The sequence below is a fragment of the Triturus cristatus genome, chromosome 9 (genome assembly GCF_964204655.1).
Source record: "Triturus cristatus chromosome 9, aTriCri1.1, whole genome shotgun sequence".
NCBI lineage: Eukaryota > Metazoa > Chordata > Amphibia > Caudata > Salamandridae > Triturus > Triturus cristatus.
The window spans coordinates 825,464,015-825,480,440 of NC_140592.1; the positions used below are offsets into that span (position 1 = coordinate 825,464,015).

Here is a 16,426-nt window from a genome sequence, read left to right on the forward strand (position 1 = left end):
AAACGAAAAGGGGAGAAAAAAAACACAAACGTGTGATGGGAAAAATTAAAAATTGTTTCTGTGGACAGCAGTCCAAAGGCACGGGAGAAAAAACATAGAGGACCACAGTTTACTCAATCCATGAACGTATATGCAGCATACGTGGCCACTGCTTCCAACAAGAAACCGTTTGCAGAGCCATGAAAAGTTTCAGCCATCCAATTAATCAAAGAAAAGGAACATACATGTTCTTCAATGAGCGGAGCCTCTAGCACAATCAGAGGGCAACCCAATTGTTCCTCCAGATAGCTCATATTCAAGAAATCATAGGCTGCTCTTGCGATGTCCCAATTACCCAGGATACCATGCGCCGCACCACAGGCCATAATCCGAACACCAGAACAGGCAAACTCGTGAGACACTAAGGGCCTCATCAGTCGATCATAATCTGGCACCGGAGACACCGTGTTGGTTAAGCACAAATCCAAAGGCCATTCAAAGGGACAATCTAGGCAGTGAAAGACTGGCTGTACGCAGGTGAAGTAGGAATACCGGAAGGATAATCCATACGCCAGGCTCAAAGTCGCCAATGGCAGCGTACCATAATATTCAAGCATCCTGTCACGGAGAAGATGCAGACGGGATAGGTTGTCGTGTGGCACAGAAAGAGCAGCCATTTCGCAGTATGAAAAGTAAAAGCAGCACTCCTGCCACAAGCGCCAGAATCAGCGGGACACCTCCAAAGATGCTCGAGAAAATAGAATGAAAAAATGCCGGAATCACACCAAAAATAGTTTGGAAAGAGGTCACGAGGCCCGAGCCCAGAAGCTTAAAAAAATGAGCTAGGCCAGTCGTGGACGAGGAATTGAAAATTGTTTGGATCAAAGCACCAAAATGTAGGGGGAGGTCAGTATTCAAAAGCGCATGTACCTCAGTACGCGTATTTGCAACGTGAAGGACAAATGTTTCACCGGAGGAAGTCAATGGCACCTCCTTTTGGGACACTAGCGCCCTTATTCTGCTCATCTTGTTGAACTCTGCCTTCAAGGTCGGAATCTAAGGCCAGATGGAAACATCCAGCCGCCCATGCGGGGGTGGAAATAGAACATTATTGCAGCAGACAACTCTCTGCGATACAGTCACTATGTAAGGGATTCCCACTAACATCCCGCAGCAAGCTTCATTGTTCAGAATTAAATAACTACCGTTTGCAAGCAGCGTGAAAGATGGCGTAATCACTGGCACTGGGATACCTTTCAGGACGCAGGCCAAATTTGGAGCTTGTACATTGTATGCACCGTGTAATTGAATGTGTCTACATACTACAGAATGATCAGGTGTCGTTGTACATTCTTCACCTGTCAGATAAACCTCAGTACCGTCCCTTGTACATCTATACATAAAAGGGAGGGACCAAACCTCATGTATGAAAGCGGTGCCCAGCTGTTCATATCTACCCAGAGCATAGTTTTTTATACAGGACGTAAATTTGAAAAGCGCGAACGGGAGAGTGATCAACCCATGTAATAACCACACGCCTGTATCCAATTCCGCTACAGAGAAAGCTAAAGGTTCTAATTTTTCAATATGTAACAATGAATATGTAGCATCTTTCATGGACATTAACTGCTGTTTTTCAGTAAGGTTAAAGGGAAGAAATAAAGATGTTGTATTAAAATAGTCCCAGGGGACCTTCCCTGCCTTTAACGTTTGTAATGTCCATGTTATTGGTTGTTTTCTGTATGTGGCCTTTCTATTGGATGGTTTGATTTTTTTTTAGTTAATTGGTTTCCTTTTATGGAATATGCTAAGTAAGAGTATATTTAGTTTTAAAGGAGGAGAGTTTTAAATCATTATATATAAAAAGATTGTTTATAATGTGTAGTGAATGTTATTTAAATGTGTTCGAAATGCCAATGTGATAATTATTTCAGTGTTTTTTTATTATGTTGTTAAATATTGAGATCGCTATAAATGTTATGTTTATGTTTAAGTAGAATCTCATTTGAAAAATGTATGTTTTGGGAAAATATTGTCTTTATGTTGTTTAAAATATTGGTTTTATTAGTGTTAGAATTATCGATATTTAAAAAAAAAACGATATTCTTGATGTCTATATTTTGGTTATCGATATTTGTGACATGTGTCATATTTATTTACTCATGTCGATATTTAGTATTGCGATATTTATGTGTGCGATTTTTGTGTGATCGATATAATTGTATTACGATATTGTAGTGTCGATATTAGTGTCGTTTTTTAAATAAGTATACAATGTCGATATTTTTGATGTCGATATATTTGATGCGATATTTGTGTAGTTCGATAATGTGTCTGTCGATAATATGTCAGAGATCCCTTTAAAATGGGCCGGTACTCATCAGTAATGAGTACAAGCACTTTTTTATTTTCTCCCCTTTGAGTACTGGAACTTTTCCTCTGAGAAGGAGACTTATTTGAGAGCTGCCACTGTCCGGCAGTGCATGCGTAAGACAACATGGGAGAGATGGAAAGTAAGAGTCAAAAGTGTGTGAGTTTGTAAGCATGGGTGTGTATGTGAGAATGAAATGTGGAACTTTTGTGTTTGTGTGAAACTGAATGAGATTCAGTGTATGAAATGGAACTTTAAGTGTGTGTGAAAGGGGGCATATGTATTTAGACTTTTTTTGTGCGCTGAAAGAATGAGTGTATTAACTGTCCATCTCTGGCCTTTCCAGAGAAAGTCTGTGATGTTTTGTGATTTTGTGAAATTTTTGTGAAATTCTTTAAGAATCGGGCAAGGGCCAAGAGTTGGCCGCAGAATGTGGGTGGAGTCACAAAGAGCAAAGTCTAAGCATACTTTTTTTTTTTTTAACTCTGACAAGAAGACCAATGTGATAATAAATCTATTTTGGCTTGCTTAACTGATTGCAGCAGGCTGCATTTCAAAATACCACCTGGCACAGAGATTTTTGTGTATCAAGCAAGTTCCCGTGTACAAGGACACTTTATTAACTCTGGTAGTTAGTGAATTTGCTGGAAAGATCTGTGTGCATTCTAATCAAAAGTTCAACTCAGGATAAAATTGCATGGAGGATCAGTGTCCCTGCCATAAAGCAAATCATGAAACATTCAGATCACAGATTTGTTTATGTAGGTAGCTCAGCTGGTTATAGTTTTTGTTGCAGAGATCCTTGTGTTACCTGTAGCTAAAATCCTTCGGATATAGCTTGGCGATTCATGATCATGCATCAAGTAAATGCATGCAAACTACTAGGCATTCGTTGGGAACCTTGCTGCTTTTTCCTCAATATGTTGTTATTCTAAGATTGCTAAAGAAGGGATACTTAGGCTAACAATAAGCACTTATTTTATAAGTACTGTATAAATGGTTTTTAGTGTAATTACTCATGGACAAATCCATCAGACAATCTTACAGTCCATGCAGATTTCTGGAATACAAACCTTAGAAGGCAAAAAACGTAGCCCCACCCCCTTGCCTTGCCCTTAGTACCACCCTCATTCCCACCCTAAACCCCACCCCAGTCCACCACTCCTTTTGGGGAGTACCTACACTTATTTTTGTTCCATTTGAAGCACTTCCAGTAACCTTTGTAAGAGCTGCTCCTGCAGATGCTGGGGGCACTGACCACCATCTTGGATCCACACATGAACGTGGAGCAGTAACTATGATGCCTGTTGGTTCATAGGATCGAGTTACTTTTTGAAGGACGGTCTGTGCTCGAAGGAAGCAGCATCGGTTTAGCTCTGAGGAAAAGGCTTTGGTGTCTGGGGAGGCACCTCTGAGTCATCAGAAGCACAGCTTGTGGTAGCAAACAATGCAGCACAGACATTTTCACAGGTGTGTGCCTTCAGTAATACTGCATCCAGTAAGACCCCAACGCATTATGGTAGATGGAGTCATTGCATCTTGCACTTAGTTCCAATCTTCATTTAACAGTAAAATAGTGAACATTGTCTCAATGAGTTAAAACATTAATTTAAACACTTAACTTTTGCTAAGTTATTTTCTGACATGATGTCTTGATTCAGAGGAGCTTAGCCATGGAACCATGTTATGTGCCGCTGACTCTGAGTGCTGCAGAACAATTTTAATGGTCAAATGATGTTTCGCTTCCACTAAAGCTTGAGCTAACAGATTCTCCTGATGAAGATAATAACAGAGCGCTCCAGGAAGAAACGTCTCACTTCCCGACTGAGTTACAATTTCTTTGACTTTAAGAGTGTTTCAGTAAACTGTATGTTTTTTTCCCCTTAGAACATATTTTCAAATATAAAACCTTGTAGATATCACTATATGATTGTTTGCTGAATAATAATGTTACTTGCCTAAGCTGTATGTCTATATCCTTTCTCAAAGTATTATAAAAATAAGAAGCTTATACATAAAAGTATGATGGACCTATTATTTCGTCTTTGAAATTACCCAAGCTTTAATAGTATAGGTCTGTATAAAAATGTATGTCTTCTTAGATCTATTTTCTGCTTTTTGTGGTTTAGTCAATGTTCTGAAAATAAAATTAAAATAAAAGGCACTACAGTTTTATTGTAGAGGCCCCGTGAAATTATGTTCCAACAGAATAAAAATTACTTGCAAATTTGTTTTTTTATGTGACATGTATAGTTGCCTACATTTCAGCTGTTACGTTGTGTACAATATTTAAACTGGTAATTTCTGATCCTGGCCAGCACTAGACTTCTCTGACTTTTATTTTCGACTTTTATTTCATCATTTCATTGTTTCACTGTAAATGCCAGTTGTGGCATTATAGAGGGTATAAATGTACACTGAAATATAACATTAAGACAGAAAACTGTGCAGCCATCTATTACATTGCATTAGCCTGTGTAAGAGAGGATGCCGGCTCTTTTCCAACAGTCTTACAATTGATCACTACATCAAAGGAAAACCTTTCTAGCAGGTAGTAAAGGCCTCATTAATCAAAAGGCTTCAAGCTTTGGTAAATCAATGCAGTGTTGCATTGATTGCAGCTGTCGCTTTGAGTACTTCTCAAAGCAGCCTTCCACTTTTTCTGGATGAAAACAGATTTGTGGCCTTTACACAATTGTGACTGTATTGTGTTTATTTACATATAAAGTACACGTACTCAGTAGCTTCTTGACGCTAGTGAACTCAAATAGTGGGTTTTAGGAGATTAAAGAAAACAAAAGTGACTAACATTCGTGTCCTTATCACCACTTGCTTTCAGACTCTATGCCACGGGAATGCACTTTAATCAACATATGTGCGCACAAATGCGATGAAATCAACAATTGAAAATACAAATGACAACATGCAAGTACTCGTTGGAATCAAAAGTCTGTAATGACTGACAGTGCTAACGTATACCTATAAAGAGGTGAAAGAACATTTTAATGCAGAAGTGCGAAAAGATGGTGGTTGATGGTTAGATTCAAGCAAGCTTTTCAGCATATCATTCTAGAATACAATTGCATAAAGTTAAGTCTAAATAGGAATCCTTTACACAGTGGTTACCCTAAAGACCTGTCCAGGGGTGGCTGCACCGGTAAGGCGGAGGAACGTCACCCCAATGACTTTCAGCACAGCAAAAAAGGAAAAATAAAATGATAATAATGCGATGTAATGGTCATTTTATTTTTCATGCTGGGGCAGTTTTGTTGAGCGGGGCTAGGCTGCGCAGGGGGAGGAGTGGTGGCCCCCTCCTAAGTGCGCATGAATGTTTAGCCGGCCAAACATTCATGCATACTTTGCATGTTCTCTACCCAAGATGCATTACAGCCTGGGTGGAGAACATGCCCTGGCTCCGATTTCCCATCTAAGTAAACAATTACATAAATAAAACGAATTTCGTAGCGCGTGCTGCATCACAAAATGCGAAATTCGTTTTATTTATGTAATTGTTTACTTACCTCCAATTATCCATATTCCGGTGTTTAGTACCCCCCACCCTGCCCCTCCCCCGCCCCGCCTTTCTGCCCCACGGAACTCCCTCCACGGACCGCGGCTGTTGAAATCCCTTATCATTAAGATTCATGAGAAACGACAAATAACCTCAAATGAAGTACAGGTGGCATCCCGTTGTCCGTCTGGGTGGTGGAGGTAATTACTACTGCCCACCATATTTGGAGATCTCTGCCAACGTGTGGAGAGCTCTCTGCCTTCATGGGAGCCTCTGCAACTGTGGCTTCACTGAAGGCACTGAAAGTATGGTGAGCAGAGGCCTGAGCAGAATTCAGGTTTCCGGTGGCTGCTCTGCTAACTTTTCCAAAAGAGGGAGTTTGTTTGAAAAACGAAAAACGAATGACCCAGATATCATGGGAGATTCCTCCCAGGATTTAGAGGTATTTTTTTTTCAGTTCAGACCTCCAGGATTTCCCTGGCTGTCCCTAACACTAAACAGAGCGGATGGACCTTCATTGTGGCAGACAGGGTACTCTACGACATTACCATTTGTAAATGCTTATTTTAAATGTTATTTATTGTATACATATGTGATGTTTTGCACTTTTATGGTTCTTGATACGAGCCGAATAAAGTAATTTTGACTGACTGACTGACTGACATTAGTGGGATAGTGCCCTGTCTGCCAAACTCTAAATGAGGCCCAATACCCTCTATGAGGCATTTAATATAAGCACTGATGAGAGGCATTGCTTGATTCATCACTAATTTACATCTAACACTTAAGGAGCTGTTCAAAGTTTTAACTTCAAAATTAAAAGACTCAGGTCTAAGATATTGCATCCACATATGAACATTAAAGTACTTAGCCAACAGTTTGGTAACACTGAGATGCAGAATTTTGTTCAGTAATTAATATGCCCTTGACTGATCAACACCAATTCCCATTTAGCTAAAGAAACATGTTGTGTTTGTCTGACTCATTTAAAAATGTCGAGGCCACAACTGATGTTACTGTGTTTGCCATCACAATAAGTATTTGTATTTTAGCAAAAACCTCATTTCAAGCATAATGTGTGGTGCTAGTGTGGCACTTGAAATCGCTGCTCAGGGTTGATACATTTTTCGAAGTTGTTCCAATTTATTTGACCACTTGGTTTGTCATTCCATGTCAAGGGAAAGCAGATCAATCTGAATCCAAATTTCTTGCTTGCTGTAGAATTGCATGTGCAGTTCTTTTTGTAAATGGCCCACTAGTCCTTTTTCTCCATAGTTATATTCGACAAATGCCGCTAATGTCGTGAAACATCCCAAATACCACTAGTGACGTTCGACCTGGTTCCTTTAAGCAATATTGGTCAAATTGTAGTCACTTAATAATTTAGTTGGTAAATATTACCAACTTTGAATGCTCCAGGGCATGTCCCAAAGAAGAGGACATCTAAGACTGCATAGGGATAAGCAGAGAAACATCTACCCTTAGTGTCTTACATTTGTTTTTCCTTTGGGTTGTATTTAACCTTGCTAAAAGCTCCCTATTGTCACATGGTTTCACAGATTTGACAAGTTTCCTCTCACAAGATTTTTCCTGCGATTTCTTCCAGAACATTGATTTGACAGTAATGAGAATTCGAAAACGACTCAGCAGTTAAATGTTTTATTTTAAAAACAAAGAAGGGGCAACTAATAACCATCCTAGCGGCGTATAAATGTATTCCAAATAGTGAGCGTTTTATCCAACTGTTTACTTATTTGCCTTGATGACATCTGATAATGATAAAAAAGGGGTATAAGCACAGGGGAAGGATCAAAAATAGAAAAATCCAAGTTTTGAGGAGTGTGTTATACACAGATAAGTTCTGGATGTTATGAAACTTAAAAGACAGGGTATTCCACGTTTTGGAGTTGATATTTGGATTGAAGATAGTGGGGTCATTTCTTGTAGCTAGCACTGTGAACTAAGCAGAGGGACTTAAAAATGCCCATCACAGTTTTGATAGCTGCTGAAGTATCAGGAAGAAAGTACATAGTTTGCCAGTTTTTGCAACATGAGCGTTTGAACATCTTGAGAGTTTATGGAGAAAACATGCAATTTAAATTATCCTCCCCCCCTTCAAACGCATGTGAAAGTGGCCTTCCACCACCATGAATTAGTGGTAAATTGTTTTCCGTTCATGATCTCCCTTTTGTTTACTTTCACATCAACCCGTGTCCCTTATACCTTCAACCTCTTCCGTAGTGTCCTCCAGGGCTGGACTGGCCTTAGCGGGCACCGGGCATTTCCCCTGTGGGCCGTAGGGGTGGGGCCAGTTTTGTGCTCGTGGGGGCTCGTTTTGTCACTGGGGGCTAGTTTTGCAGCAGTGCTGCAATAAAGGCCCCCTGTGACAAAACCGTGAGTGGTGCTTCTTGCAAGCACACCCCCCTTCCCACTCCCAGGGCCGGTCAAGCAGACGAAGCTTAGTATTAGAGAACTTTATTCGTCTGCGTGTAACTGCCATTCAACTTTCTAAACCATTCTTCATTTCATTCAGCTCTAACACTTACATCACAGTTCTACGGAGGCCATGAGGATCCCCAAAGGGTTCCATCATTTCTAACTCATAAGACACACATTCTTCCATGTCACCCCCTCCATTTACCCCACCCCTGAAAGATACCTGAAAATGTAAAACGTAAAAACAAGTGTCTTTCATATTCAGACTTGGTACATGCATGCAAGATAACCCTTGCATGTATATGTCTTCTGCAGAGAGCGGCGTTACTCTTTAAGGCTACATGCTTCAATTCTAAGCCTTTCTTCTGAAGATGATGAAAACTATTGTCATTGGTTTAGGTAACATGCTGGTAAGCAGGTCCGATTTGTTAATGTAACTGTAGCAGAGATTTGTGCTAAAAACGATGTGTTAATGTAACTGTAGAAGAGATTTGTGCTAGAAAGAAGGGTACAGGTTTGAATCCTGATGAGGGTGATAGATGCTCACTATTCATTGGATGATGAAATGATAGGGTACCATGATGGAGAAAGGTTCAGTGAATCAGTGCATCTCCTGCATAGAAGTCGCATGTTTGAATTCTGATGTGCCTGAATTAGCTTTTCTTCCATCTGCGGATAACAAAATCATGGTCTCTCATGCTACTGTAACCGCAAGCGCATACTTTCTTCCTTCAGAGGATGATTAAAAAAAAACAGTTGGAATTATTAGTCTAACGTGCCGTTAAACACGCACAGTAATTGCAGCAGGCATGTGTGCAACTTGAAGGACATAGCGGCATATCAGCAACACCCGGCGATAATTATCGCTCTGCGCTCTTAGCGTGAGGATAATTATCGCCGGGTAACGTGGATTTTTATTGCTGCGATAGCGTGCTATTAGCAACGCTTATCTCCTCAGCGATAAAAATCCTCACGCTAACTACCTAACGTGAGATTATCGCTGGAAACCCAGCGATAATCTCACGCAATGTGGCGTTAGCTTGCTGATAGGGACTCACAAACTTAGCCATGATATCCACCTTCCATAGGATATCATGGCTAAGTCAGTCCTGAAGCAGGCGTAAGGAAAGTAGCGATAAAAGGGGTTATCGCTACTTTTCCTGACGCTATGCTTCATAGCGTGGGGCTTGATGATAGGAGAAATGTCGCTTAGCGACATTTCTCCTGTCATGTTAGGTCAGGAGCGCCCACTTTGCATCTCATTAGAGATGCAAAGCTGGGCGTAAAGAATCCCCACGCTAAAGCAAGGTTTCACGCGTTAGCGTGACCTTGCTAATTAGGCGATAAAATTATCGCTGCTTTTCGGCCGAAAACGGCCGCAAAAGCGGCGATAATTTTTTAACGCCTGCATGTAAATATGCCCCATAGATCTGAATTCTGATGAGGTTGACTTATCTCTTCATCCTAGTGGATAATATAAACCAGTACCACTAAGAAGGGCAAAATGGCGAGTGAATGGGATGGCTTGCTGTTGAGGGTTTTGTGGAACTTAAAGCATTGGGAACTCCACTATATCAAGGCTACTTGAATTCGTTAACACATTAAGACAAGACCTGTTGTCTTTGCCAATGCTTGTTTCAACTGTACATTGCGATTTTCATTAAAGCAGATACATTCGGGGGCTACTTATCTTCTGCATACACTCAGTGCATGCTATTTAGAGAGACTGCTGATGCAGTGTTTTTGCTGTTTATGAGTTACATTTCTCTTTCCTTTAATTGCAGCTCTTTCTTTTATGCCTTCGTGAATCTGCTGATCAGCTCCTTTGTGGTTTTTATCATCTTTATTGCGAGCACCATAGTCAGTGTTGGATTTAACATGTGGTGTGATGCTATAACAGAAAAAGGAACTATGCCAAACAGGTTTGTATGACAAACAACCTTTCTTAATGTGTGGGTTAATAGAGGCTGCATTATTGCTAAATACACTTGCTAGAATTACATATATAATAGGAGTATTACTTAATCAACATGGAAGGAATCACAGTATAATGCTATTGTACATGGATTAAACTTACCACAGTGATTTTTTTTCTTCCTTAAAATGAGTATGAAAATGATTTGCTTTTGAATATCTTTTTTAATTGCCTTATATTGGGTACACGGATTCACATACAAACCACATAAATGTCCCTGCACAAAAACTAATGCATTTTCCGAGATTGTGTTTTTTCATTCAACATGAAACCATCAGTATAAACAAAGCAATGGTTGTGTCAGATAGAACTTAATAAAATCACAAACAGTTTCTGGTAGTTCGTGTGGTCGGGTGAATACATCCACGTTCCAGTAGAAACTCCCCTTCGTAACAAGTGGTGCGGGCAGAGGGAGGTGTGGGTGCTAGGGGGTAAATAATAAAAAAAGCACTTACCTGTTGCTGCCGCGCCGCCATCCCGGGGTTCTTCTGCTTCGGTCCCTGCACACTCCTCGACGCCAATCGAGATGAGGCTCTCACACTGGTAATACAGCATGAGAGCAGCGCCGAGATTGGCCTGAGCAGGCATGTTTAATGGTTGCTTTGGTCCCAGGAGCCTGTGCCTCTACTCCACCTGGCTGTACAACACAGCCCGGGTTGTCAGAGATCAAAGTGCGGATGACGATTTGGTCGTACTTAGGCAGCCGGCTAAACCGTCATGCGCACTCACAGTGTGCACTACTCCCCCCCTGCTCTCGTCATGGCCCTTCCCCGCTCAGACTTGGCTGCCTTTAGCGGAAAGAAAAATAAAATGATAATAAAATGGATTAAGGATCATTTTATTTTTCGCGTTTCCCTCAGCTGCCTGGCCCTGAGCAGGGGGGTTTCCGTTGCCACCTTCTTGGATTTCTGAAGTCAAGGCACAAAAACAGCGAACCAGATTTAGAATCTATAAGATTGATATTAACAGGGTTATTCAAAAATCAGCATGACTCAATAAAATGTTCCATGTGCAGGGCTTAAAAAATGCTTGTGCTAGGAAGGATGCACACTAGAAATATAGAAAAGAGTTACAAGTAAGTAAGTAAGTAGCATTTTTATTAAGCACGCATATACCGAGGCGTCCTAGCGCTAAGCGTTCCTTAAGTGAAAATACCCATATACTAGGAGTGACTAGACGACAGCCACGTTTTTAACAATTTTCTGAAGAGGGTTCTGTTAGATCGGGATCTCAGGATGAGAGTTCCACAGCCAACAAGCCAAAAAAGAAATACTTCTCCCTGCACATCATTCATTTTCTTTTTTTGGGGAGCTGACATTAATTTTGCAGTGCCAGGTCATAAATTACGTTTAGGCATATGCCAGAAAAGGACTTCTGAAAATATGCTCCACTATACAAGGTCTTCTGAACAAGAACGAGGACCTTAAATTTGACCCGTTTGGTCACCATCAACCAATAAAGGTCATGAATGTCCTTGGAAATGGGATCAAATTTTGGGATCCTCGGGTGCAAATGGGCCTCTGCTTTCTGAAGTGACTGAAGCCTCAGCTGCAATCTTTTCTGGATGCCCAGATATAGTGCATTGCAGTATTCTGTCCTATCTAGGGCTAATGCAACAATGACCAACGTCTGCATATCCACAGGAATTAAAAGAAACACCTTCCTCAACACCCTGAGGAGATGAAAACAAGAGAATGTACCTAATTTATTTGGTCAGAAAAACAAATCTGTTCATGAAACCACACCCCGAGATTTTTCACTTTCTAAACTGGACAAGGAGGGGGCCTAAACTGGTAGGCCACCAAGACATGTTCCAGAAAGAGTTGTTGGAACCAAAGAGGATAACTTCTTTTCAGAATTCAATTTAAGGCAATTTTCTTACATCCGGGTGACAATATTAGACAGGTAATCTTTAAATTTACTAGTAACAGCGTCCACATCCAAGGAGATGGACACAACAATTTGTGTGTCATGTGCGTATGGCACTAATGCAAAACAATAAGATCTAATACGTTTTGCCAAAGGAGTAACGTAGATGCTGAACAGTGTAGGCAATAGTGAGGAGCCCCACATGGTAAAGTAAAGGGATCTGAAACAAAATCCACAAAAGCCATGCTATGTTCTCTGCCTGAGAGAAAGGACGGCAAGGGCTGCACCTCTAACCCTGATCCCCTCTAGTCAGGTGATTAATAGTGAATGATTCACTGTATCAAATGCAGCAGAGATGTCAAGAAGAATCAGCGCAGCCCTGCTACCTGAATCCACGTGCCTTCGAAACTCCTCAGTAGCGACCAACAATGCAGTCTCAGCGCAATGAGATGGCCTAAACTCATGGTGTCAGGGATTCAGAATGTTACGAGTACTGAGAAAAGCCATGAGGTCTGCATTGAGTGCCTTTGCCAGTATTTTAGCTAGTAAGGGAAGATATAGGTCTGTAACTATATAAATAGTCTGTAAAAATAAAATAGTTACACCGGTATCCAAGGTAGACTTTTTCAATAGTGGGGAAATTGACACCTGTTTCCCTCCCACTAGAAAGTAACCTAATGTCAGAATTCTATCAAGCAATATGATAAGGTGCCTAGCCACCGTTCTGGAAACCATATAAAACAAAATGTGGAGGGGCCCAACGGAGACCCTGATTTACTGGTCTCCAAGAGACTCATTGTTCTATCTTCAGTTAAGGGGGTAAAATGATTCAAAGTTGTCTGACTTAATCTAGCAAAATGTCAGAATTCTTGATAAAAGGAAAAGGAGACAGATGTCATATCTGGGCTAGTCCCTTTAGATATGGAGAAGAATTATTCATAGACCCCAGACACCTTTGCCTGAAAGTACTCTGCCAACTTGTCTTTCTTTTTTCTTTCTTTCCTTCTTTCTTTCCTTCTCTCTTTCCTTCTGTTTTTTTCTTTCTTTCTCTTTTTTTTCTATCTTTCTCTTGCAATCTTTCTTTCTTGATGTCTTTTATCCCTTCATTCATTCTCTCTTTTCTGCTGTATTTCATTCTCTTCCTGTCTCTCTTTCCTTTTTTCTTACTTCTCTTTCCTTTTCCCTTTCTTAGCTTACCTTCACCTTCTTTCTTTCTTTCTTTCTTTCCTTCCCTTTCTTTTTTGTTCCTTGTTTCATTCTTTCCTTCTCTCTTTAAATCTCTCCTTCCTTCTCTGTTTCTTCCTTTCATTCCTCCTTCTCTTTCTTTTTCTGTATTTCTCTCCATTTCTTTCTCTTTACCATCTTTCCTTCTCTCTTTTTTCTTCATCCTTTTTCCTTTTTTTTCCTTTTTCCTTCATTCTTACCTTCCTTTGCTATTGCCTTCCTTTGTTCTTGCATTCATTCCTTTGTTCTTGCATTCATTTCTTTCTTTCTTTCTTTCTTTCTTTCTTTCTTTCTTTCTTTCTTTCTTTCTTTCTTTCTTTCTTTCTTTCTTTCTTTCTTTCTTTCCTTCCTTCTTTCTTTCTTTAATGATTGACTTTGTAAGCAATTTGACCGACAATCTAGCCAGCTTTAGGCTCACTCAGATTGTGCGCGGGAGCCTACTCATCAAGCAGGTCATACTTTGGACGGTATTTTTACAAATAATGTCCATATTGAAATGAACAGTTCACTCCCCTTACTTTGGTCAGATCATTATGCTGTCTATTTTATTATTAATATTCCTAACACAAATCTGTGTCGTAGAAATAGACTCCCATTGGTCAAATTCCGTCCCTGGAAGAAAATATCTCAACAAGATATGATCATTGCCTTGAAGGAGAAACCCACTTGTAGCTCAGATCCCAATGAGGCCGCAACTGACTTCAATAACTGGATTAATCAAGCAGTAAATCTGCTGGCACTGGAAGTCACCAAGAAGGCTAGGAGAAGACTTGTATCATCCCCTTGGTACTCAGTGGAGCTCAAAATGATTAAAATCAAATGCAGACTTAAGGAACGCATTTGGAGATCCACGTATAGTTTGGCGCATAAGATCGAATATGGCGCAGCACTAAAAGAATACAAGGGTGCTATAGTTCGTTCTGGCCAAGACAGCCTACTTTATCTCCAAAATTCAGGAATCCACAAATTCCCCAAAGGAACTGTTCAAAACATTAACAACCCTGTCGCGCTGCCCGTGAGATACCATCTTTGCCCCAGATGAAGTCTTTGTGGATAAACTTGCGGTCTTCTTTCAGAACAAGGTCCAGATGGTTTATGAGGATCTTAGGAAGTCATCGGAAGTTAATAGTACAAACCATCTAGAGGTACAGGATGAACACTCCCTCCAGTGTAGCCTAACTCAATTCTCCGCCCTTAGCGAAGAACAAGTTGCAGACTTACTGTTGCAAACCAAATCCGGGTCCCCACTTGACCCCTGTCCCCCTCATATCTTACACCTAGCATTGGATGAGGTCTCTACATCGTTGACCCCTCTAGTAAACCTAGTTATTAGTTCGGTAATTTTCCCTTTGGGTTGGGAAATGGCCTGTATCAGACCTATTTGAAAAGAATCCTCACTGGAGCCCCTGGAGGTTAAAAACTACCGCCCAATCTCCTGTCTACCTCTATCTTCTAAAATCTTGGAGAAAGCAATAACCTGGTAGCTCACGGCTTACCTTGAGGCTAATAACATCGTTGACTCACTCCACCCAGCATGATTTCAGAGCTCAGCATTCTACGGAATCAGCTCTGATTATGGCTACAGAGAGAGGAGATCCGTAGGGTGATGGACAAGGGTGGTAGGGCAGCCTTGATACTGTTAGACCTCACGGCAGCTTTTGATACTGTACACCATGTGGTGTTAACAAATAGGCTGCAGTCCGTTGGAGTCAGCGGCAAGGCCTTGGCCCTTTTAACATCTTTTCTTTCCTCCAGGAACCAAATATTATACTGGGAGGGATTGAGGTCAGAACGGTTCATTCTCCTGGGTGGAGTCCCTCAGGGCTCGGCATTGTCCCCTACACTTTTTAACATCTATGTGGCTCCGCTGGCCAGACTGATTAAAAGTCATGGTTTAGCGCTCGTGTCTTATGCTGACGACACGCAGCTATTGGTGTCTGTCACCCAAAATGGCATCATGTCAGCTGAACGGTTTCACAACTGTCTCTCTTCGCTGATGTCATGGATGAACGCGAATCTTTTAAAACTTAATACTGAAAAAACCGAGATTCTGGAATTCGGCCAGAAATCCTCAATTTGAAGCCAGCTTTGGTGGCCCATTGAAGCCGGAACGTGTCCGTTGCCGGTGTCTAAAGGTAGAAATCTCGGCTTTTTGATAAGCGAAGATCTTACATGTGCTCCTCAAATAAACCAGGTGGCCTCAGCCTGTTTTTTCACTTTAAAGGTCTTTACGTAAGATTCTTCCATTTATTCCGTTCTCCTTGAGAAAAACGGTGGTTGGAGCCTTAGTTCTATCAAGGATAGACTACTGTAATGCCCTTTATTTAGACGCTGGAGTTAAACAGCTCAATAGGCTTCAATCACTGCAAATGCAGCAGTGCGAGCTTTGTATCGTCTACCCAAGCATCATTCCACTTCGGCCAGTATAAAACAACTCCACTGGCTTCCGGTGATACGTTGGGTGGAGTTCAAAGCCCTCTGCCTAGTGCATAAAGCCCTGTACGGAGGTGGGGCGACAGACATACAATTCCTACTCCCCCGCTACATCCCTCCGCGCCGTCTAAGATCTATGGACACTGAGTTAGTTCTTCTTCCCAGGATAAAAACAGTGAGATGGGGAGGAAAACGCTTTTCCTTTTTAGCAGCCAAATTATGGAACTCCCTCCCCATCTCACTGCGACTTCAGCCCGCGCGCACTCTTTTTAGGAAGGGCATAAAATCTTGGCTCTTCATGCCATCCTAATCATAGGGTGGCTCCCGGCTCACACTACCCAGCGCCAAGACGCCTTGGCATAAGTTCGCTCTACAAATATCATCAGTCAGTCAGTCAGTCTGGGGAGGAAATTTGCTCATAAATACTGATATCGCAGGGTGTAGTATTCAGAAGGTTCAGCGCAACCATGTCATGCTGAGTTACGCTTCTTTGGATAGGGTATATTCAGTTATTAAAAGTGTTACCCCATTCTGAGCTGTGATACCCAGAATATTGCAGTTTTCCCTGCGTAATTTGTGTCGGTAAAGAGGGAAATTGACATTACTTATAATACCGGTCTTGGCGCAA

At 41.2% G+C, this 16,426-nt stretch overlaps 1 protein-coding gene across 1 annotated transcript in view; it reads left to right on the forward strand.

Annotated features, from left to right (window-relative positions):
- Nucleotides 1–16,426, forward strand: part of TMEM179 (transmembrane protein 179) — a 159,786-nt gene that overhangs the window by 44,941 nt on the left and 98,419 nt on the right. Inside the window, exon 2 of the mRNA XM_085626265.1 lies at nt 10,082–10,219. Coding sequence (XP_085482391.1) covers nt 10,082–10,219 — 138 coding nt within the window. The remainder of the gene's footprint in view (nt 1–10,081; nt 10,220–16,426) is intronic.